Consider the following 25,132-nt stretch of genomic DNA (forward strand, 5'->3'; position numbering starts at 1 on the left):
AAATACTGCAGATGCTGGAAATCTGAAAAAGTAGGAAATGTAAAGGAATAGGAAATTTAGCAGACCTAAAAATCCTGTGTTAATTTTTGCAGAATGACCTTTAATAATGGCAGATGGTTTCCATGTTTAGAAATTTTGTTCCCGTTCTCAGCAGATATGTTTTAAACTCAAAGATTTTAGAGTAGATTTGTAGCTCAGGTTGTGGATGTTGTGGTTGTATCGCTGCCTCTAAGCCAGGATGTCTGTATTCAAGTACAACCTGACCTGCATGTGATTCATACCATAATAAAATCAGTTGATTAAAATAACTGCTTCAGCTTCCTAAAAGCTCAGTGACTCTTGTGCATGTAGGGAGGCAATCAGAATTTAAATTTACCTCCCTTCCCACTTGTCTGACACCAGGTAGATATAGATTGGATGTTTCCTGTACCTGGGGGTGTCCACACAAGGAGGGGACGTAGTGTCAAGATAAGGTGTAGGCCATTTAAGTCTGAGATAAGAAAGAATCGTGTTGAATCTTTGGAATTCTCTTTCCCATAGGGCTCTGTAAACCCAATCATTGAGCATGCTCATAACAAAAGTCAATAGGTGTCTGGAGCCTAATGACATTAGAAATATGGACATTATGTGGGATAATGGCACTGAGAAGATGATTAGCCATTATATAGAATGGTGGCCAGGCTTGATAGCCTGCTGCAGTTTCTATGTTCCTATGGACCCCACTGATGAAATCCAGGCCAGGCAATCAGTCTGGACCTCCGAAAGCTAAGAATGTTTTAAAAGATTTTTTTATGTTGATTCCTCTTGATTGAGTCCATTAAAACTCTAGGTGAATTTGGAGGGTAAATGGACAACATCTTTCTCATTTCAGTTGATCCTTCCTCCTTACTGTCTTCCTCCTTTCTAAATAGATACTGAAATTTTCAATATTCTGAAGAATACACCCATGCATGGGCTGTGGAAACTCACTTGTTGAGCAGAAAGAGCAAGTAGACAACCCTTTTCACACTTCAGTATATCTATCTTCCTTACCCTCTTTTGATCCCTACACAAGTAGATACAGGAGTTTTCAGCAGTCTGAATGATGCATGTATTCAAGTGGAATAACCTTCTATTGATTCCATAAACACTGCTGGGGTCAATGCGGGATTGCACAGTCAACTGCAATGCAGAATCCAGGGGATTTGGAGCCATTACATATTGTAATGTAATGTTCAGCATTTTTTGTTTGGAGGACTTTGTTCAGATATTGATTGCAGTCCACATTTAAAAACAACAAGACCTGGACAATGTCCAGGCTTGGGCTGAAAAGTGCCAAGTAACATTCACCCCACACAATACCAGACTCTTATCATCTCCACGATGAGAGAATCTGACCTCCACTCCTTCACATTCAATGGCATTACCAACATTGAATTCCATATTATCAACATGCTGGATGGCAAGAGTGGGGAGGGGGTAGCGGGGATGTGTGGTTACCATTGACTGGAAACTCAGCTGGACTCACCATATAAATGCAGTGGCTACAAAAGCAGGTCAGAGGCGAGGTGCACTGCAGTGAGTAATTCACCTTCTGACTTCCCAAAACCTGTTCATCATCTACAAAGCACAAGTCAGGAGTGTGATGTAATACTGCCCACTTGCCTGGATGAGTACAGCCTCAACAACACTCAAGAAGCTTGACTCCTTACAGAACAAAGAAGCCCACTTCATTAGCACCTCATCAAACATCCACTTTCTCCACCATGAAATTTCAGTAGCACCAGTATGTATTATCTACAAGAGGCACTGCATAAGTTCACCAAAAATCCTTAGACAGCACCTTCCAAACCCACAACCACTTTCGTCTGGAAGGAAAAGGGCAGAAGGTACATTGGAACACCCCACCTGCAAGTACCCCTCCAAGACACTTACTAATCTGACTGGAAAATATATTGCCGATCCTTTCCCTGTCACTGGGTCAAAATCCTGGCATTCCTCCCTAATGGTATTGAGGGTCCACCTGCAGCAGATGGACTGCAGCAGTTCAAGAAAGCAGCTCACTACCAACCTCTCAAAGACAACTGGAATTAGTAATAAATGCTGGCCAGTCAACAATGCCCACATCCCGTGAGTGAATAAAAGAAAAATACAATACAAATACTGCGATCTCCTTTATTACTCAATACAAGAATAAGAAATTGATGCACTCAAAGTCAGTATGAATTCTTTATCAGAATGTGGAAGAAACTGTGCTTCAAAGCACTGTCTAAAGACTCAGTTGTTTGTTGTAGTTTGTTGGAAATTGAACTTTAATGTCTATAAATCATTCATATACATTTTAAGTAACCATACCGTGAATAGGAATAAAGTTTCAACCATCTGTTGTACTGAAAGAATCTCTAGTATTGATTGTGCAATGTTTTATATGTTTAGTATTATTAGATTAACCACTTCATTGTTTCTCAGATTGTAATAATCAAGCAAACATGAGTTTTTGAAATAAAAAGAGAAAATACTGGAAAATTTACAGATTTTCAGTATCTACAGTATTTTACTTTTATGATTTTCTTTGTTTCTTAATTAACAGTGGACTTCACACCAGTCAAATACAAGTCAAAACCAACCACTAAAATTGAAAGACAAATCCCTCCATACAATGGCTTTGGATCAGAGGAGGACTCGCTCAATTCAACCTTGGGCCTGGTGCCCAAAGCGCCTCAACCTAATATTAAAAAATTCATGGAGAAGGACAGGTAAGATAAGACGCTGTACAAGTAAGCATGGGAACCTGAGACATTTGTTGCCCATCTCTAATAGCCAAGAGGGTGGTTAAGAGTCAACAACATTGCTGTGGGTCTGGAGTCACATGCAGGCCAGACTGGGTAAGGATGGCATTTTCTTTCTCTAAAGGACAAAGGTGATCGAGATGAGTTTTTCCAACAATTGACAATGGATTTATGATCGTTGTTAGGCTCTTCATTCCAGATTTTTATTGAAGCTGGGTCCCCAGAACATTAGTTGATCTCTGGATTAACAGTCCAGCAATAATACCACTAGGCTGTTGCCTCTCCTAAGTGAATGCCTTTACGAACAATAAATGTTTCTCCCATCATTTGGAGCTCACAACTGAATTACTGCTTGTTACTTCTATCCTTTTGATTTCTATAATGAAATATATTGCAAATTATCAACTTAAGCTTGTGTAAGCATGTATTTTCTTGGGTATCACTGAACGATAGAAAAACAGTGGCAGATCTCAAAATGTTGAGTTCCTGTGGTTGATGGATTATATAATAACCATATAAATCTTAAACATCTAGATGGAAAAATATATTAAAAACAATGCTACAGAAAGCACATAGAGCCTATCCGCACAGCCCACAAACTAATCTTCAATGATATCATGATGCAAACAAATTTTCTCCCACATTTTTCTTATTTTCGTGTTCTTCTTTATGGATTTTATTGCACATTTTAATGGTCCATTTATTTTTCAGGAATGTCAGCATCCAGAATCATTTGAATTATTTTTATGCAGCAGTGTAGGGTTTTCAGGGTTCTCTGGTGAATGGAATAAGCATTTATCAAATTAAATGGCTTTATGCATTTGCGATTGCTTTCTCGTCTTGTAAATTCATTACTGAGTGATGTGTGTATAAAAAAAGTACAAATGTAAAAATATATAAAATATATAAAAAATATATAAAATACATGAAAAAAGTACACCCCCACCACGCACACACACACCCCCCCAACACACATACACACACACACCCCATACACACACCCCCACACACACCCCCCCCACACACACACACACACACACACACACACACACACAGACCATACACACACACACACACACACACCCACATACACACACCCCACACACATGCAAACTAACCTAATTGTGAAAATTAAGGTACTACAAACTATGATTTACGAGTTCATTTGGAGAAGTTTAGGGAATAATGTTGATGCTGAGCACATGCTGACATTGTGCGCAACCAAAATTTACAAAGGAAACCTATAATAGTCATCAGGCCCTTATTTGTGTAAGCTTGTTTCAGGCAGAATTTCTGAATCATAGAATTTCTACGGAGAAGGCTTTACCAATATGAAAAGTGGCAGTTTGTAAAAAACACAATCCAAATCCAGCCTTTCCTTCACCACTAGCCCCCTTGCTCAAACACCCCCAAATTGGACCCTTAGGTATCCACTCCATACCTATAAGACAGGTTTCTAGCTCTAACTGAGATAACACGGAGTGAAGCTGAATGAACACAGCAAGCCAAGCAGCATCAGAGGAGCAGGAAAGTTTGATGTTTTGGTTTGCGACCCTTCTCTAACTGTTTGTGTTTATCTATTCTCAGAAACATCAGCTATATCTCTTTTTTATTATTTGTTAACCAATTTTCTGTCCAGCTACCATGCATCCTTTGATGTGCTGTACCTTAATTTCATCAAAAAACACTTTTATTTTCTTATTAAGCAACTTTCAAATATTCTTATGCACTATTTGTGAATTTTTGCATTTCTTAATTAATATTCTCTCTCACTTCCTCAAAGAACTCTCTTAAAGTTATCAGGCAAGACCTGCTTTTTTACAAACCTATACAGACTCTCTTTAAATAATATGTCTATTTGGGAAAATATTAATTTTAACCTATACCATAATGGTCTTCCAGAATTTGTTCATGGCTGACATCATGTTGGGTGATCTATCAATAGCAGATCTGTCTTTTTCTGAATAAAAGTGTTTCCATAGATAACATTTAATTGCCACACTGTTTCTACATCCTAAAATATTTACAAAATGTTTGCATTTCATATTATTCCTCCACAACATTGATGAGTTACAGGATGCAGGCTATCAGGCTCCAATGCTTTTTCTACCTTGTGTTCCACCAGTTTTTCAAAGTATATCCTTGCCTAGAGTTATTCTGTGGAACTGATTCCCTTTCCCTTTTGCAATTTGTACTGTCACATTCTGCAAAATGCAACAAATGTGTTTTCAAAATTTGTCTTATGTTCCATCATTCATAGATTTCCCTCTTCATTTCAAGTGTTTCAATTAGAACATAGAACATAGAACAGTACAGCACAGAACAGGCCCTTCAGCCCACAATGTTGTGCCGACCATTGATCCTCATGTATGCACCCTCAAATTTCTGTGACCATATGCATGTCCAGCAGTCTCTTAAATGTCCCCAATGACCTTGCTTCCACAACTGCTGCTGGCAACGCATTCCATGCTCTCACAACTCTGTGTTCTTCTAGCCAAAGCATAACCTTACATCTTCCCATATTATGTTGCACCTACCATGTTTTCGCTCACTTGCTCAATCTGTCTTTATCCCTCTGTAGACTCGTGTCATCCTCACTTCTTTTTTTAACATCATCCACAAACTTGGTACATTCACTTCTGCCATCCAAATCATTAATAGGGGTCAATAATTATGGCCCTAGAACTGATCCCCTGTGGTACTTCATTAGTTACAGGTTGCCATCCTGAAAATGCCCTCTTTGTCCTAACTTTCTGTCTTCCATTAGTTAGCCAATCTCTATTCATGTTAATACTAACCCAATTCTGATTAAGTAGCAGTGATAATGGGAACTGCAGATGCTGGAGAATCCATCTCTTTTTTTTAAGTTAACCTTCACAGTTTCCTTTTACTATTTTCTTTTTTAATGTAGTCTAGCATTTTTATTTTTATGTTTTGCTTATTTCTTATTGGTATTACTTCTGCAGTCAATATTTGTGTTTTTATATATCCTATGTAATTTACGTTATAGAATATAATCATCAGTTATGATTACTTAAGTATCTGATTGGAATTTACTGTTTTTAGACAGGGACTGGAAAGCAACGTGCTCCGGTTCAGTGCCAGACTGATTACAGATGATCCGATCAACAGCGAACGAAAATTTGTGATTTCATATTATCTGAGTGATGACACCATTGCTATTTTTGAACCTCCTATTCGAAACTCAGGTAAACTTTTGCTGTAATTTTATACAGAGGATTCTGTAGTCAGGCTGTATTGTCCACTGTAGTGATATAAATCTGACTAGAATCCTCTACCTCTTACTTATTCATAAAATGTGTGGGTGTGGGGGTGAGGGTGAGGGGAGGTGGTGCTCGCAAGACCAGCATTTATCGCCCTTTGCTAGTTTCCCTTGAGAAGATTGTGGTTAGTTGCCTTCTTGAATGAACATTATTTGTGTGGTATAGATAGTCCCATGGTGTTTTAAGAGAACAGTTCCAAGATTTTGACTTATGACAATGAACGAGTGATGGCATAAGTTCCAGTTAAGAATGGTGAACGAGTTGGAGTGGTACTTGGAGGTGGTTATGATCCCATGCTCCAAATTTCCCTTTCTGCTTTCTATGAACCCTTTCCTCATAATATTATACACCTCTATTAGGTCCCCCCTCGATTTTCACTGCTCCAAAAATAACCCAAGTCTATTCAGCCTCTATTTATGGCTAAAGTGCTACATCCCAGGCCACATCCTGGTGGGTCTCCTTGGCACCTCCTCTTCCTATAGTGCGGTGTATTTGCATTGTATTAAAGTCGACACCTCATTCTTAGGTATGCCTGATGCTGCTCCTGGTTTGCCTTCTTGCACTGTACGCTGAACCATGATTGATCCCCTGGCTTGACGGTAATAGTTGAGTGGGGAATATGTGCTCACCAAGTTGCATATTATATTGCAGTACAATTCTGCTGCTGTTGATGGCCCAAAGTGCCTCATGGCTACCGAGTCCTGAGTTGCTAGATCTGTTCAAAGTCTGTCCCATTTAGCACAATGATAGTGTCACATAACACAATGAAGGGTATTAAGTGGAAGGCAGGACTTTGCCCTACAAATTCTTGCCAGTGGTCTCTCTTACCCGCTCTGTCATAAACGGATGCATCCACGGCTGGCAGATTGGTGAGAATGAGATCAAGTATGTTTGTACTTCTTGTGTGTTTCATCACCACCTGTCATACGTGCAGTCCGCTAGCTATGCCCTGTAGGACTCAACCAGCTTGATCAGTTGTGCTACTGCCAAGTCACTCTTGGTGGTGGAACTTGAAGTCCCATGCCCAGAGAACAGGCTGTGCTGATGCCATCTTCAGTGCTTCCTCCAAGTGTTGGTCAATATGGAGAAGTACTGATTTGGGTACAGAGTGAGGTGTGCGGTACATGGTAATTAATAGGAGATTTCCTCACCCATGTTTTACTTGATGTCTTCAGACTTTGTGGGTACTGGAGTCAATGTTGATGTCTATTAGGGCAGCTACCTTCTGACTGTTCATTACAGTTCTGCCACCCATGCTAGGCCTATCCTGCAGGTCATATAGGACATACCCAGGTATGGTGATGGTATTGTCTGTGAGGTTGCGTGTAAGGAACGATTCTGGGTGTATGATAGTCAGGTTGTTGCGTCACAAGTCTGTCTGACCACTTTTATAACTTTGGCGCTCGGCCCCAGTACAAAACTTTGGTTGGGCTACAGCTGGGATACTGTGTGCAGTTCTGATCACCACACCAAAGGAAGGATGGGATTGAACTGGATGGGGTGCAGAGGATTTTCACCAGGTTGTGGCATGGGTTGGAGTATTTTAGCCATGAAGAGGGTCTGGATAGGCTCTGCTTGTTTTCTTTTCAGCAGAGATGGCTGGGGGAGGCGGTGTGGGATGTGGAATCTGATTGAGGTGTATAAGATTATGAGGGGCATGGACAGGGTACATAGAAAGGATCAATAACAAGGGTCAACATATTAGATTGAAAGGCAGGACGTTTATATAGGGTTAGGGGAAAGATGTTTTCACCCAGAGGGTGGTCAGAATCTAGCGAGCACTGCCTGGAATGGGAACTGAGGCAGGAAACCTTTAAAAAGTACATGGATGAGCGCTTGAAATGACATAACATTCACAGCTATGTGCCAAGCACTGCAAAATGAGATTAATGTAGATAGGTCAAGACAGACCAAATGGGCCAAAGGGCCTCCTCTATGTATGACTCCATGTTATTGAGAAGAACTTTGCGGGATCAGCAGGACAGTGTTTCCTATTGTCATTTTCAGTGCCTTAATCGATGCCAGGAGGTCCATTTGGTTTCATTCCCTAATTATTTAATCACAATATCTATGAATATATCTCTTGGTTATTTAGTAACCAAAAATCTATATTACGTTTTTTAAAGGTTGTCGTGTTCGCCCCAATTTTAATTCCTGGATCAGATACGGAGACGGGAGAAATCCTGGCCCCATGAAACAGGAATTTTTGCAGTCCCCAAGATGATTTTCCATATCAAGCAGATGTTCACCTGCACATCTGTCAATGTAGTATACTGCATCCACTGTACCCATTGTGGCATCCTCTACATAGGGGAAACCAAGCAGAGGCTTGGGGACTGCTTTGCAGAACAGCTACACTCGGTTCGCAATAAACAACTGCACCTCCCAGTCACGAACCATTTAAAGTCCCCCTCCCATTCCTTAGACGACATGTCCATCCTGGGCCTCCTGCAGTGCCACAATGATGCCACCCGCAGGTTGCAGGTACAGCAACTCATATTCCGCTTGGGAACCGTGTATCAACATGGACTTCACAAGCTTCAAAATCTCCCCTCCCCCCACTACATCCCAAAACCAGCCCAGCTCATCCCCTCCCCCCACTGCATCCCAAAACCAGCCCAGCTCGTCTGCGCCTCCCTAACCTGCTCTTCCTCTCGCCTATCCCCTCTTCCCACCTCAAGTCGCACCTCCATTTCCTACCTACTAACCTCATCCCGCCCCCTTGACCTGTCCATCCTCCCCAGACTCACCCATCCCCTCCCTAACTGCCCACCTATACTCTCCTCTCCACCTATCTTCTCCTCTCTCCATCTTCGGCCCGCCTCCCCCTCTCTCCCTATTTATTTCAGAACCCTCTCCCCAACCCCCTCACTGATGAAGGGTCTAGGCCCGAAACGTCAGCTTTTGTGCTCCTGAGATGCTGCTTGGCCTGCTGTGTTCATCCAGCTTCACACTTTGTTATCTTGGATTCTCCAGCATCTGCAGTTCCCATCATCTCTGATCACAATTTTTGCAATCTGTTGCTGGTAGGCTGCATTGGATGTCAGGCCAGATGACCCAGGAAGAGCTGAGGAAGTTGCCAGTTCCTGCGACAGGTTGTGTAGAAAGCTGGCCTCAGAGCTCTTGCACTATGATTAATAATTAAAATAAAATATTAAAATACGAACTATTCCTCTAGTCCTCAGTTCTCACAGTCCCTTATTCTCCCTTACCTACACACACTCCCAGCTTTCATCAATGTTAATCCACATCAACTAATGCCCCTTTATACTCCTTATGTCAACATACCTACTTCCATGCACCACTCTTTCCTCCATCACTTATGGTTCCGACTTACCTAATATCCACAAGGACTCTATTGTCAAATTATTTTTTTATTATTATATATGAGGTACTACATTGCCCCAGGCAGATGTCCTTTGGAGGATCGGAATGAATTTTTTGGGCCAAATGGCCTGCTTCCACTCTGCTGGGATTCTATGATTCAATTCTATTGCAGACTGTACTCTATTGAGAAAAGCACCTGGATTCATTAAGAAAAATTGACAGGTGTTGCAAATTCTTGACAAATTGTAATGTTCACATGGAGATTATAAAGCTTCCATAAAATTTTTTCTCCACAATTAACAATCACAGAGGGCCCCTTCAGCTCCCCAAAAATGATCTTTGACCCCAATTCTGAGGTGTCTTGGAACAACATCCTCAGGGGCACCTCAGCTCTCCAAATGGATGCCTGGCTATCCATGAGAATTGCACTAAGATCAGGTCTGCTCCCACTAGGCTTAATCTCCATATTCTGAGTTCCAGACATCAATCCCACTGCAATATTTGCCACTTCAGACAGACTGTTCAGCATGGGGAAAATCAGGGCCAGCGTGTGCATTTGAAATTGTGGTGTTCTAAAGATATGTATTATTTCTACAGGTATTTCAGGTGGTAAATTTTTAGAAAGAGGGCGAATAAAACTACCTGGCCAAGAACTTTTTAAGAGTGAACCATCTAAGTATTATACTCAACAGGATCTATTCATTGGAGCTAGGCTCTGCGTCTACGGGAATTATTTTTGTCTGGTAGATGCTGACGAGTATACTTTCTGTTACATGGAAAAGAATGCAGATGAAGTAGGTTATACCTCACTTTGGTTCTTTTTTATTACTGTTACCTTTATTGTATGGCATTGCCCGCAAATAATTTTTATAAAGTATTTATGTAGTAACATGCAACCTGTTGAACAGATCATTTAAAGCAAGGTAAGAGCTATACATTTTGGAATTTAAACACTTGTGCCCTGAAGGGAAAAAAACACATCTTTTTTCTACTTCTTTATCGGTGTTCCTAATGCAGGAGGTAAAGCGCACTCGTTTCTTCTCAGGTAAGCAATGCATATTAAGTCTACGACTTCCTGCTTTGTAACACCTGGTTGTGGAATATGGATTGGATAATCCAAAAGTACACTCCAGAGATGTGACCAGTGAGCGAACTCTGCCGGGGTCCAGTAGTCATAAACATGTGCCATTTAATTTTTAATATAACTCATCTATAACTGCGTCCTCAATTTTGACTCCCAAATCCAAAGTCATCCTACTTATCACCCATTTTTGGTACAAACCTACGCACTGATAGCATCATAGAATAGCACACTATCTAAGATTGAGCTCCTTGTGTCAGTGCAAAATCAACATGAACTATCAAGGTTACAACCTAACTGGTGTGTGTGGCATTCCCACCAATTCTGCCCTCTGATATGACAATATGCCATCAACAAAGAACAGCAGGTATACAGCATCGTTCGAATTAAAGTTGTCAAGTTTGCAAAGCAAACAAGTAATTGTATAAAGTTGGAAGTCACATGACACCAGGTTATAGTTCAATGGTTTATTTGAAATCGCAAGCTTTCGGATCACTTCAGGTGGAGTGGAGGGAAAAACAAGTCACAGAATTTATAGGAAGAGAGATAATGGCAAGATAATTCAATGTCATTAAGAGTGACAAAGGATGAGTACAAATAGTGGAGTATCAACAGGCTGATGGTGTCAAAACAGAACAGTAAGGAAGATTTTACAGAACAGTATGGTGAGCTTACAGGTAACATGACATGAACCCTAGATCACGGTTGAAGCTGTCCTGATAGATATGGAACTTTGCCATCAGTTTCTGCTCAGCGATTCTGCATTGTTATGTATCTCAAAGGCTGCCTTGGAGGACACTTATCTGAAGATTGGAGGCTTGACCTGCCTGGCGATTTTTGCATCATAACCATTTTTATGTTATCACAGTGTTTGCATGGTCTCACTGATGTACCGTGCCTTGGGGCATTCTTTCCTGCAGCGTATGAGGTAGGCAACATTGGCCAAGTCACATGAGTACATACCATCCATGTGGTGTTCCCACATGTGATGGTAATATCCATGTGGACGATGTGACATTTCTTGCAGAGGTTGCCGTGGCAGGTTATTGTGGCGTTTTGATCACTGTCCTCCTGAAAGCTGGGTAGTTTGCTGCATATGATGGTTTGTTTGAGGTTAGGCGGCAGTTTGAAGGTGAGAAGTGGAGGCACAGGGATGGCATTGGCGAGATGGTCAGCGTCGTCAATGATATGTTGAAGGCGGTGAAGAACATAGCGTAATTTATCCATTCCAGGGAAGTACTGGACAACAAAGGATTCTCTATCAGTCATGCTGCATGTCGGTCTTCTGAGGAGATTGCTTTTCACTGTGGCCTGTTGGAACTGGCAATCAATGAGTTGCGTCTCATACCCCATTCTTATGAGGGAGCCTTTCAGCAACTGTAGTGCCTATAATGTTCCCCCTCGTCTGAGCAGATTCTGTGTATTTGCAGGGGTTGTTTGTAGGGGATGGTTTCTTTAACATGTTTAGGGTGGAAGCTAGGGAAGTGCAGCATCTTGAGGTTGTCTGTGGCCTTGCAATAGAGTGAGGTACTGAGGTGTCAGTCCAATAATTTTATCCTTTTCCTTGTTTATACAAAGTTAACCTGAATGGTTAAATTCTTCATAGCCTTAAAATGTAAATAGTTTGACATTTACACAATTCGCAAGGCAATTCCGCCCTCGATTCTAAACAAAAGCCATGCTATGGTCAAACATGAAGTGAGATCATCTACGATCCAGTTGTAACAAACTTAATTATGCAGATGAAGCCAAATATAGGTTTTATTCTGTGTGCATATTTATTCTTAATGATCAGAGGTGATGATCCTTTCTGCCTTGCCCTCCCAGTCAATCCTAGCAGGTTTGATCCATCCACATTTTCACCACTCCAAGATTCTATGCATGGCGATCGGCATGCCGGTGCAGTTCTGCAAGTCCTTGCAGAAGGAAAACAGATTAGAGGGAATGATGCCCACCAACTCTGTCATTTAACTCTTCACCTCCCCACTTTACTAACTCAGCTCCAGAACAGGGCCCTTATATCCCCCTTGACTTCCAGTGTGCAGACCACAGGACTGACTGTGGCCATCCCCCAATTAACTTAACCAAAATCCGACCAATACCTATGCAGCTTCCAAATAGCTTATCACAACTTCCCTGATTGGCTGCATCTGACCTGCAAGACTCACTCTGGCCCATTCATCGGACTAAAATGACACGGACCCCCTGACCTTGACTACCCTAAGCACTTGACTGACAGTGCCCTGAGCCCTGAACTGATATTGAATGATGCCATTGACTGGCTGTGCCAGTATCACCTGACTGATAACATCCACAACTGAGGATTCTGGACTTGCTAGTCTTTTAGTCAGGGATAGTAAGAATTGCCTATGCTGGAGTCTGAGATAGCACAGTGTGGAGCTGGAGGAACACAGCAGGCCAGGCAGCATCAGAGAAATTCTGAAGAAGGGTCCTGACTTGAAACATCAGCTTTCCTGCTCCTCTGATCTTGCCTGGCCTGGTGTGTTCCTCCAGCTCCACACCGTGTCATTTTAGTCAGGGATGTTTGCTTGAAGCACATTCCTGGTGTTTCCTGCATAAGCTTGGCACAGGCTGCAGACACAACATTAATGTAGCATGGTGCTGTACAGCAACAGTCCACCTTCTTGACTGATCATTGCTGGCAAATATGACAAGCTGCCTGGCTTTGTCTTTGTGTTATAAGGCAAGGCAAAACAAAAGTACTGTGAGCCTGTCAGTTCTGAACGAAGGTCCAATGCATAAAAAAGCAAGGGAAGGCAAAGATGCTGTGTGCACCTCAGGGGCAAACTAAGTGAGCGCTAAGAAAGTAAACTAAATTCCCCAAGATGCACCTTGTTCCCATGCATGTTATGGATGCCTGTCTCTGCAAACAAAGAGGCCTGAATGTATGAAGGTGGATAAATCTCTTAGTCTTGATCAGATATATCCAAGAAACCTGCAAGAGGCAAGAGAAGAAATTCTGGGGGCCCTGGCTGATATACTTGCACCATTGCTAGCCACAAGTCATGTTCCGGAAAACTAGAGGTTAACAAGTGTTGACCCCATATTCAAGAAGGGCTGCAAAGACAAACCTGGGAATTGTAGAGCTTTGAGCTTAACATCAGTGGTACGTAAGTTACTTGAGAAGATTCTGAGGGATAACAGAGAGATGCATTTGGAAAGACAAGGTTTGATTAGGAGTAGCCAGCAAGCCTTCATGCATGGGAGATCGTACCTCACAAATTTGTTAGAGCTCTTTGATGAAGAGACCAGCAAGGTTGATGAGGGCAGGGCAGTAGCCATAGACTGTATGGATTTCAGTAAGGCCTTTGATAAGGTTCCACATGGTAGCTGTTCTGGAAGCATGGAATCCAGGGAGAGCTGACAAATTGGATACACAGTTGGTTTGATGGTAGGAAGCAGACAGTATTAGTGGAAGGATGCTGTTGGACTGGAGACTCACAACTAGTGGTGTACCTCAGGGGTCAACGTTGGGCCCATTGCTGTTTGTCATCAGCATCAATGATTTGAATAAGAATGTACAAGGCATGATTAGTAAGTTTGCACATGACACTAAAATAGGCAGTCTTGTGGACAGTAAGGAAGGTTATCAGAAATTGCAGCAGGATCTTGACCAGCTGAGGAAGTGGGCTGAGAAATGGCAAATGGAATTTAATATAGATAAGTGTGAAGTGTTGCATTTTGGAAAGTCAAATCAAGGTAGGAGTTTCATGGTGAATGATAGGGCCGTAAGGAATGTAATAGAACAGAGGGACCTTGGAGTTCAGGTGCACAGTTCTCTGAAAGTAGAGTCACAGATAGACAGAGCAGTAATGGCAGCTTTTGGCACACTGGCCTTCATCAGTCAGAGCATTGAATGTAGAAATCAGGTAGTTATGTTGCAGTTGTACAGGCCGTTGATGAGACCGCAGTTGGAATATTGTGTTCAGTTTTGGCCACTTTGCTATAGGAAGGATGTTATTAAACTGGAAAGAGGGCGCAAGAAATTTACAAGGATGTTGCCAAGAGTCAAGGGACTGAGTGATGGGGAAAGGTTGGATAAGCTGGGACTTTGTTCTTCAGAGTGTAGGAGATGGAGGGTGATCTTATAGAAGTGTATAAGATCATGAGAGGCATGGATAAGGTGAATACATTCAGTCTTTTTCCCAGGGTTTGGGAATCAAGGACTAGAGGGCATCAGTTTAAGGTAAGAGAGGAAAGAATACATGGGAACCTGCAGGCAACATATTTTACACAGAGGGTGGTATGCATATGGAATGGGCTGCCAGCAGAAGCGCTTAAGGTGGGAGCATGAACAACTTTTAAAAGTCATTTGGATGAATACATGGATAGGAAAGGCTTAGAAAGATATGGGCCAAGTGCAGGGAAATGGGCTTTGCGTGGATGGACATTTTGGTCAGCATGGACCAGTTTGGGCCAAAGGGCCTGTCTCCATTCTTTGGGACTCTACGACTCTGAAAAGCTGCCAGACCTGCTGAGTTTTCCAGCATTTTCTGCATTTGTTTCAGATTTCCAGGATCCACAGTATTTTGCTTTAAAATAACTAGCCATTGCAGATTTCAAAGACCACATTTGATGGTGCATCAGGTTAATGAAGAGAAGCAACTTTTGTACCACGATGAATGCCCAGGTTTCACAGCATCACGAAACAGTATACAAATTAATGTCGGTCTCCATGGAGGCTTTTATTTCATGAAAAAGATTATGTGATAAAAATACTTTTTAACTGTTTGAGGACGGTAATGACAGAAAGCTATTCTGTCTTGGTAATTCTACTGATAAAGGTAGATGGTGTGACTTTGGGAGATGGTACATATCAACGTCCAAAATATTATTCATGAATTAGTCAACCCCTTACTTTTGGCTAAAGATTGGTTCTCAGATATTTAACTTTTACACAAGTTTATATGATAATTACAAGAGTTAAGAATGACAATGATATAATGATATTAACCTATGTTTCAAAGTTTTTGACAGTGAAAAAGAATGAGGAATGTGTAAGAATGTATTTCATTACCTTAGCTGTTGCTTAAACAGTGTGCTAACGGATAGAAAAAAACAAATGTCAATTTTTTTTATTGACAACAGTTCAATTTGCAGTATTTTTATTGTTTTGTTTTAACCTGATTTAATCTCAACTTTATTTTGGTTCAACATCTCTTGTTTTAGCACCAAAAGGCTAATATTTGCACAATTCTGACGAAGCTCAAAACAACTGGTGAATTACATTCCCTTGAAATAAAAAGAATGCTTTCAAGTCATGATCCTAAAAGGATTGGCATTATTAATTATGATGATTTCAGGTGAGTTTAATATGTTTTACTGTTAACTAAAAGTGTTTTCTCATAATATTAATTTATATATTGTGATTACCTACCTGTTTTTGAGGAGAAAACCTGTGTCTTTTCTTGGGGTGGTGCTTCTTTAATAGGTAGAATTTGATTTTTGCTTTTGAAAAAAACTGTTCAGTAAATGACCATCTGACCAGATTGTCTGAGAACAGAACAATGGAAAAGAAGGTCAACAAGTTAATTACAGGAGTGAGTATGTTTTCAAAGTAGATTTCTCTTCAAACAGATTAGATTGAAAGTTACAAAGAAATAAAGAAATTTCTGAAGAAATCAGCAGGTCTGGCAACATCTGTGGAGAGAAAGCAGAGTTAAGCGTTCAGGTCAAGTGACCGTTATTGGAGTATAACTAGGAAAAGATTGGTGTATATGCTGAAGATGGGAAGAGTAAACGATAGCTGGAAATGGAGCTCAGATAGAGAGAACAACAGTTGGGCAGACAAAGGAATGGGTAAGGGTCAGCCAAGGACAATCAATAGCTGTTGATGATGAAACATTAGTTTGGAGGAAGGCTATGGAAGAAGGTGCATAGGCCATAAAATTATTGAACTTGATATTGACTCCTGGAAGTGGCAGGGTCCCCAAGTAGAAAATGAGATGCTGTTCTTCCAGCTTGCACTGAGCCTTGCTGAAGCACAACAGCAAGCCAGAGAAAGAGATGCTGGCCAGGGAACTTGGTGGTATGTTGAAATGGCAGGCAACAGGAAGCTGAGTTGTTGACAGAACATAAGTGTTGTGCAAAGCAGTCATGCATTATGTGTTTCATCTCTCCAATATAGAGGGGACCACATTGTGAGCAGTGAAAACTGTAGACTGGATTGAATGAAGTGCAGATGAATTGCAGCTTCACCTGGAAGGTGTGTCTGGGACCTTGGGTAGGGAGGAGAGATGAAGTAAAAGGCAGCTGCTACACCTTTTTCCATTTGCATGGGGAAGCATTGCGAGTGGAGGAAGTGTGGACCAAAGTGTCCCTGCAGGAAGCTGACAAGGGAAGGGAGGGGAATATTTTTCTGCTGAAGGTAGCAGAAATAGCAGCTAACAACTCTGTGGATATGGATGCTGGTAGGGTGGTAAGTGAGGATCTGCTGTTGTGGGAGGGAGGAGAAGGGGTGAGGTCAAAAATGTGGGCAATGGGTTGGACATGGCTGAGGGCCCTGTCAATCACAGGTGGTGGGGAATCGTCAATTAAGGAAGAAAGTGCACATTTCAGAGTACCCCTGGTAGAAGCTGGCAATGTCAGAACAGATGCAAGGGAAACTGGGAGAATGGAATGGAGTCTTCACAGTAAGCAGGGTGTGAGGATGTATAGTCAGTGGGTTTGTGTGGAGCAAGTGGAGTAAAGGAAACATTTCTGCCAGCAGAATTCAGTTGAACTTCTGGCTGTTGGCTAAAAGAGTTAAACTCATGATTATTGAAAGACTTCACAAACATGTTGAATTTCTGGTATTGACAAACTGAGGAGAGAGACAGAAATTTTAAATGTGAAACTCCATAGTTAAAGAATGTTAGAACCAAAAGAGTTTTGTTCTGAGATGGCTAGGTTTAAGCTATATTCAGCGGGGAGTTTGCTACCTTATGATAGAGGAAATTTGAAGGATGACCCTTGCTGGAAATGAACAGAGGATCAAGAAATTTTAGATTATATAGAAATCATTGACAGAATAACTAGACCATGTGGTTAATCTTCCCAGTTTTACTAAGTCTTGACTATTTACATCTACAACTCTAACGGGTGTATAAGGAAAATACAGTTAAGACATTTAATTTAAAATAAGTAATTGTGTTCATTTCATTTTTATTATATTTGAGTGTTTAAAAGAGTATTATTATAATTATTATTTTATTTTGTGGACTAAAATTCTGTTGTTTAAAGTGTGACTATGTGATTTTTTTTTAGTAAATATCTGGATTTCAGATTCTTGGAAAAAAATGTTCCTAGTCTTCAATGAGTTTGTAATGATATTTTATTTCAGCAATTCACTGTTTATCCTGCCAAGTAAGCAGAATGTTAGTCATTTGAAGCTTATCAATGCTGCCAAAATACTCTGAGATTGACACATGAATTTGATTCAGGATTGGAGAAGGTTATGCCCTAGTTGTAATCAGTGATCTGAGGAGGTATTGCCTTGCAGACTTCTAGATAAACCATTTTTGTATTAATTCAAAATCTTCAGTGCCCTGATCAAGAAAAGTTAAGAAAACCCACTAACATAGTCAATGCATATCTTTTATTATTTTACATTTGTCTCTCTGCAGATTGTCCTTTTTGTAAAATTTCAAAGTTTGTTCTGTACCTGACCTTGTCTTACTAAAATGTAATTTTCAAAGTCCAAAGGTGTGCATCTGAAGGCATGTTAAAAGTCAAGACAGACTGAATTTTTATTTGTGTACCAGTCATATTTTGTACTAGATACTGATTGGGTAAAAGTAGATTCCTTGGAGATTCTCCCATTTTTCTGATCTAACTTCAGCAGAAGAGTGACAGAAATTTTGAACAAATAGCTGGGGTGATGGTGTACAATGAAGAGAATTCCCATTACTTGAACATTTCTCCTGTCTTTGTCAAGCTTTCATAGTAATATCTTGGACTGATTAGCTGCTCATTTAAATTAAGTGAATGTTCCTTGACATTTTGCTTAAATTTTTGAAATTTCACCTATTTTACACTAGGACTATGTATTGCAATTATATGTTTGGTTCCACTTGTCTTGAGGGTTATACTTGCAACTTTTCTTAAGGAAAATGTTTCTGCTACAGACTGCTGAGCAAGCAGACCTTTTGTAATTTTACTTAAATAATAACAGAAACTGCTGGAGAAACTCAGCAGATCTGGAGGCATTTGTGAAGAGAGAAACAGAATTAAAATTTCGAGTCCAAAGACTTTTCTTGTTAGTTGAGTTTCTTGTGTATTTTCTGGTTTTGGTTCAGATTAACAACATTTGCAGTATTGTCTTTTTTGTTATCAGGTATCATTACATTTATAATACCAACTTCATACACAATATTTCTAGTAGTTTGAATTTATTATCATTTTTTAATATTGCTTATTACTACTACCTATAGGAATATATTTAATCTTTGTTTGTAAACAGGAATATTGTGATTCAGATTGGAGAAGGACTGCTCACCGAACATGAAATCATGACAATTGGACGCTACTATAGCATCCGTGAACAACTAAAAACACACATATGTCTGATACTACATGTTGTCCAAGAGGCATTGAGAAAGAGCTCCTTTGAGGATTTTACCAAAATATCTGAGGCTTTTATGTATGAGGATCGACAAAGGTAACAAACAAAATGACAAAGGTAACAAACCATGATAAATGAATGGTTATCATAGCGAATCCATGGTATTCTTCCAGAGTTCCAGAGATTCTCGAAAGTAATATTAATGTATTTTACTGAAGTTTTTCAATTTATACTCTTTGCCTTGCAGTTTTAAAGTACTGGCCTCTATTCACCTGTGTTTATGAATTCAATTAGCTAGATTCATTGAAATAAGTTTTTCTTTCAACTTGATCTTTAGGCAACCACAATTGAGAAGGTATCTAAGAATTTTAGTTTTGATTTCATCTCATATCAAAATACTCCTTAAAGCAGCAACATATACATAGTTTTGATTGTTGATATCAAAGTACAATTTTAATGCAGAAGATTTTACATGAAATTCACCTGTCAATTACCTAACCTTTCTTCTCTTCCTCAACAATTTGCTTGTGACTCTAAAATAGTTTAAATAAACAGAACCAATAAAGAGAGAAAAAGACACGAATTTTATTGCTTCAGACACCTTTATGAACACACTGGATAGGACAGTATTGGACATATTTTGCCAATTTCTTCTATTCTTTCCTTCTGGTATTGTACATGAGTACTAATTGACTTTGGTATTTTACCCAAATGGCCATTCTTTGTGCATTAGTCTACGAGTATGGTGGACCGTTTGATCATAAACAGCATCACAACCAACAGCAATTAGGATAAATCATGGACAAGTATTTTCCAGCGGGTGGTAGCATCAGGAGGGGAAAATTTGTCTGAATTTAACGTTCCTAACCAAAACGCACAACAGCTAACTATAAAAGTTGGTTCACAAACGATCTTCAGGAAAATGAGCTTGCAATGCCAACCAGGTCTTGTTTAGTTGTGACTCCTACTCCACCTTCTCTGGGCTACTGGGAGTGCACAACAAATGCAACTTTACCGACATTAGCCATATTCTAACAATGTATTATTAAGAGAAAAGCACAGTAGAGTGTATATGTCTGTCACACTTTTTGTTACAGATTTCCAGCTTTTGTTGCATTTCAGTTTTGTACTGCAGAGAGAAGTGGGTTAATAGGTAAAAATTGTAGAAACCATCTTCTGTGCTATCTAGGAAAATTTTGATTGCTAGCTCCACAGATCCACTTAAGATCTAAATACAGATGTATTTCCTTTCTTTGTTTCTCTAATATTTTTGTATTAGAATTATTTACCATTAAAATCCTGTTTGATACCCAGGAGGAATCATTTAAAGTGACCTATATGCTGATTCTTGTGTCCATTTTACGTGGAACTGCTCTATTCTATCCATGAGTTGATGAGCTTACCCACCATCATATGAAGTAACAGTTTATAAATATTAGATGCGCTGAAACTTTACTAGAAATCATAAGAATTAACAAATTAATTGATGGTTTAAATATTTCATATAAAATATGTAACCTGCTTTAACAGTAAAATTTGAAAAAAACATTCATACAGTTTTGTTTACTTTTATTAACATTGGGTCCTGAATTTTCTCATTATCTTTAGTGCACAGACCATTGTTAGGCCATCATGGTGCTAAAAAGATTAAGGAAATGTACATATTTATGCTGCTTTTATGCAAAATTTAATTTCTTTAAATTCTCAGCAGTACTAATCTCACTCCTGCCAATGTCTGTCAAGGTTTTTCCTTAGAGATAGTAGGAACTGCCGATGCTGGAGTCTGAGATAACAAGGTGGAGAGCTGGATGAATACAGCAGGCCAGGCAGCATCAGAGGAGCAGGAAAGCTTCCTTGCTTGTTCATGTGATGTGGGCATTACTGGCTGGGCTAGCATTTATTGCCAATCCCTAATTGCCATTGTGAAGGTAATGGTGAAACACCTTCTTGCATCAATGCAGGTGCACCCATAGTACTGTTAGGAAGGAAATTCTGGGATTTTGACTTGGCAACAGAAAGCAATGGGAATATAGTTCAAAGTCAGGATGATGTGTACCTTGAGGAAAGCATGTGATGGTGTTCCCTTGCATTTTCTGCCCTTGGCCTTCTATGTGGTGATCTTTGCCTGTTTAGTCAAAGAAACCTGGGTGAGTTACTGCAAGGTAGTTTGAAAATGGTATTTACTGCTGCATTGGTGCTGCATTGCAGAGAGTGGATGCTGAGGTGCTGAATAGAGTGCAAATCAAGCAAGCTGCTTTGTCCCAGATGGTGTCAAGCTCTGTGAATGTTGTTGGAGCTTAATTCATCCAGAGATGAGGTTATTCCATTACATTCCTGACTTGAATCTTGTATGTCGTAGACAAACTTGGAGGAGCAGAGGGGAGTTACTTGCCACAGAATTCCTAGTCTGTGACCTGCTCTTGTAGCCACTGTATTTGTATGGCTGGTCCATTTTTTGGCTATTATTATTTGTAGTGTTGCATTGTTCAAGTATGTAGAGGATTCCTGAAGTTTTATTTGATCCATAATTGATTTGTTATCCCCCATACAAGAGTGTCAGCAGTTTCCACTGTAACTTTTATCACTGTTAGTAAGGCGCTTGTGAGCTGAAAAAAGTAACAACTACAATTACTGATTACATGTTACCAAGAAAATTTAACTATTTAACCCTTTTAAACTGCTGCACTTGATTTCCTGAAGTGCTTTTATTTCTTTCAACTGAAAAGTTCCACTACTTCCTAAAACCATATACGAAGAACAACTTCAGACAAGAGAGAGATTTCCTCATGGCTTACTTATTAAGAATTATGAAACATTAAGATGAAGAGCTCAAAGTCTTATTAAGCATCTAGCACTTAAAATCAAACCTCCATTAAAAAAAGTTAAAACCACATTTATACAAAACCCCCACCCTGACTGTGCACTTAACAGTGCAACTTCACATTGAGTGAACATGGCAGGTGCAAGGTGTGCATTAGTAAAAATATCAAGGAAAATTATGTTCAGCAGTAAATTACAGATTTCTTGCATATTTTCTCAGTGGAAAGGTAACACAATTACAAATTCTGAAGAAAATGTAGAAATTCAGCACCAAATGTTTTGATGGATTGTTTTTCTGTTTAATAGACAATTAATAGACAACCATTATACTCATCTTTGTGGAAGTTATGACCCATTTAATGTAATGCTGCTTTCTTTTTATTTTTTTTAAACAGAACTGGATTTTTGCCAGTCCAGGAAAGTAGAAATATTCTGAAAGGTTTCCAGCTACCTATACCAAATGAAATTCTTGATGAAATGATTTTGAAGTAGGTTTATAAAACTAATCAAAATTCTATTATTGTACCTATTCATTGTATTTTATTTAGCATTAACACAGACACAGAGCCAGGCAATAATCTTGTCAGTGGCTAAATGGAGTTCCATTAACTTTAAATCCTCGCTCCAAATTAAGAATCTGTGCTAACTGAAATTATGGTCTCCATCTGAATGATTTAAATTTTGTATTAAAATAAGAACATAGCTTTCCAAAGAATACATGATAGGCATTGCAGGTTCGAGAAAGTATCTTGCATTGTTGCCTGCATCTGGGAACTCCTAAGTAGCGTTCACTTTCAACATTTAAGGGAAAGATTTCTCTGAGATCACTCAGAATGTTGGAAATAGATAGTGTGAGGCTGGGGAGTTTACTTAAGCAATTTAGAAGAATACAACTCTGTCCTTATTGTCTTACCACAATTATTTCAAAACAATTTTAAGTTTTCTAGGTGCTGATGGACAAGTGGCTTACCGGAACCTTGTCTTAGGCATGAACTGGCGCGAAAACCCTGTACCCCATGTAGATGTAAAACAACCTTTGGAGGTAGGACACATAATATAACATACACTGTACCTAGTTGTTTTGCAAAAGCCCAGTGTTCAAACACTGATTAAGTTACATTGTTATTCCTAGAACTGGGGATGTTAGCCAATGATTACACAGTGTTCAGTACTATTCTTAACTACCCAGTTACTGAAGCAATCCATGTCCTCATGCAGCATGACCTGGTTTTGGGCTTGGGCTGATAAATGATATTTGACATTTTCACCACACAAGCTCCAGGCAATGACCATTTCCAAAAGGGAAAAAAAGTCTTGTTTACCAACAGAATTAAGGTCACAGAGTCATACAGCATAGAAACAGACCCTCTAGCGGAGCATATTTATGCTAACCAGCAAACACCAAACTACACTAATTCCATGTCCCTGCACTTGGTCCATAGCCTACTATGCTTTGGCATTTTAAATACTTGTCTAGATGCTTCTTAGATGTTGCAAGAGTACTTGCTTCCATCATCCTCTCAGGCAGCACTTTCCATATCTACCACCCTCTCTGTGAAAAGCTTTTCCTCAGATCTCCTCTAAACCACATTTTCCTCACATTAAACTTATGCCCTGTGGTCTTAGACATGTCTGTCATGGGGAATGGGTTCTCATGATCGACTCTCAATGTTTTGTATACATCAATTAGTTACCCCCTCAGCCTCCTCTGCTCCAAGGAAGACAAACACAGCCTATTCATTGATATTAGGAACTGTAGATGCTGGAGAATCTGAGATAACAAGGTGTAGAGTTGGATGAACACAGCAGGCCAAGAAGGGTCTAGGCCCAAAATGTCAACTTTACTGCTCCTCTTATGCTGCTTGGCCTGATGCGTTCATCCAGCTCTACACCTCGTTATCTCAGCCTATTCAGTCTCTCCTTATAACTTAGACTTTTCTTCTCAGGCGATATCCTGGTAAATCTCCTCTGCACCCTCTCCAGTGCAATAATGTCCTTCCAATTGTGTGACAACCAAAACTGCACACAGCATTCCATCCATGGCATACCAATATTTTATGAAGTTATAACAATATTTCCTTGCTCCTATATTCCACACCCTGGCTAATGAGGCCAAGCATCCTTTGTGACTTTTTCACCACCCTCTCTACGTGTGCTGACACCTTCAGGGATCTATGGTATTGTGCACCAAGGTCCCTTTGATCCTCAGTATTTCCTAGCAATCTACCCAATTATTGAGTATATCCATCCCTTATTAGACCTCCCAAAATGCATCACCTTACACTTATCAGAATCAAAGTCCATCTGCCATTACTCTGCTCAATTTACCAGCTAATCAATATCACACTGTTAACTAAGATTATCCTTCTCATTATCAGCATCACCATGAATTTTCATGTCACCTGCACACTTACTAATTATATTTTCTACATTCACATCCAAGTTACTCATGTATAACAAACAGCCAGGGACCCAGCACCAATCCCTGTGGTATATCACTGGCCACAGGTTTCCAATCACAAAAACAACCCTCCACCATCACACTTTGCCTCCTATTTGGAAGTCAATTTTAGATCCGGTTTGCCAATTTACCTTGGATCCCATGGGCTTTTACATTTGGACAAACTTTCCATATCGGACTTTGTCAAAGGTCTTTCTAAAGTCCATGTAAACCACATCAAATGCACTACCCTTATCAATATATTTAGTCACCTTTTCAAAAAACTCAACTGAAGTAATCAGACTTCCCTCTAACAAATCCATGCTGACCATCCCTGATTAATGCCTGCCTTTCCAAGTATTGTTTAATACTGTCCTTCAAAATGTTGTTCAATAATTTTCCTACCACTGATGTTAGACTAACTGGTCTGTAATTACCTGGCCTATCGCTGCTGCCCTTCTTGAACAAAGGAACCACATTAGCTATCCTCCAGTCACCTGGCATTTCACCTGTGACCAGCAAAATATTAAAAACGTTTGCAGAGTCCCAGCAATTGCCTACCATAGCAACCTGGGATAATCTCATCAGGCCTGGGAATTTACTGAATTGCATTGAATTAGTTTCATTCTCACATGTACTCAAATGAGTACAGTGAAAAATTTACAAGTTGCCATTTGTGGTGCCATCTTAGGCACAAGGTACCTAGGTATAGATTCTTCAGTAGGAAAACAAAACTTAGAAAATAAAGAAATAAGAAATCCAGCATTGCAGCCAGTAGGAATAACTTCGAAAACAGAGGTGTTAAAAATTCAAAATAACAGTTCTTCCAACCCAGTCCATGCTGGCACC

At 39.9% G+C, this 25,132-nt stretch overlaps 1 protein-coding gene across 2 annotated transcripts in view; it reads left to right on the forward strand.

Annotated features, from left to right (window-relative positions):
• Positions 1-25,132, forward strand: part of efhc2 (EF-hand domain (C-terminal) containing 2) — a 95,650-nt gene that overhangs the window by 68,486 nt on the left and 2,032 nt on the right. The window contains exons 8-14 of one of the 2 annotated variants that reach the window (XM_048540892.2): positions 2,570-2,735; positions 5,835-5,977; positions 9,977-10,173; positions 15,651-15,784; positions 18,922-19,119; positions 22,239-22,331; positions 22,783-22,885. In XM_048540892.2, coding sequence (XP_048396849.1) covers positions 2,570-2,735; positions 5,835-5,977; positions 9,977-10,173; positions 15,651-15,784; positions 18,922-19,119; positions 22,239-22,331; positions 22,783-22,885 — 1,034 coding nt within the window. Of the gene's footprint in view, positions 1-2,569; positions 2,736-5,834; positions 5,978-9,976; positions 10,174-15,650; positions 15,785-18,921; positions 19,141-22,238; positions 22,332-22,782; positions 22,886-25,132 lie in introns of those variants that run through there. The other variant, XM_048540893.2, reaches the window with a different exon arrangement.

This window comes from Stegostoma tigrinum, chromosome 12 (genome assembly GCF_030684315.1).
Source record: "Stegostoma tigrinum isolate sSteTig4 chromosome 12, sSteTig4.hap1, whole genome shotgun sequence".
NCBI lineage: Eukaryota > Metazoa > Chordata > Chondrichthyes > Orectolobiformes > Stegostomatidae > Stegostoma > Stegostoma tigrinum.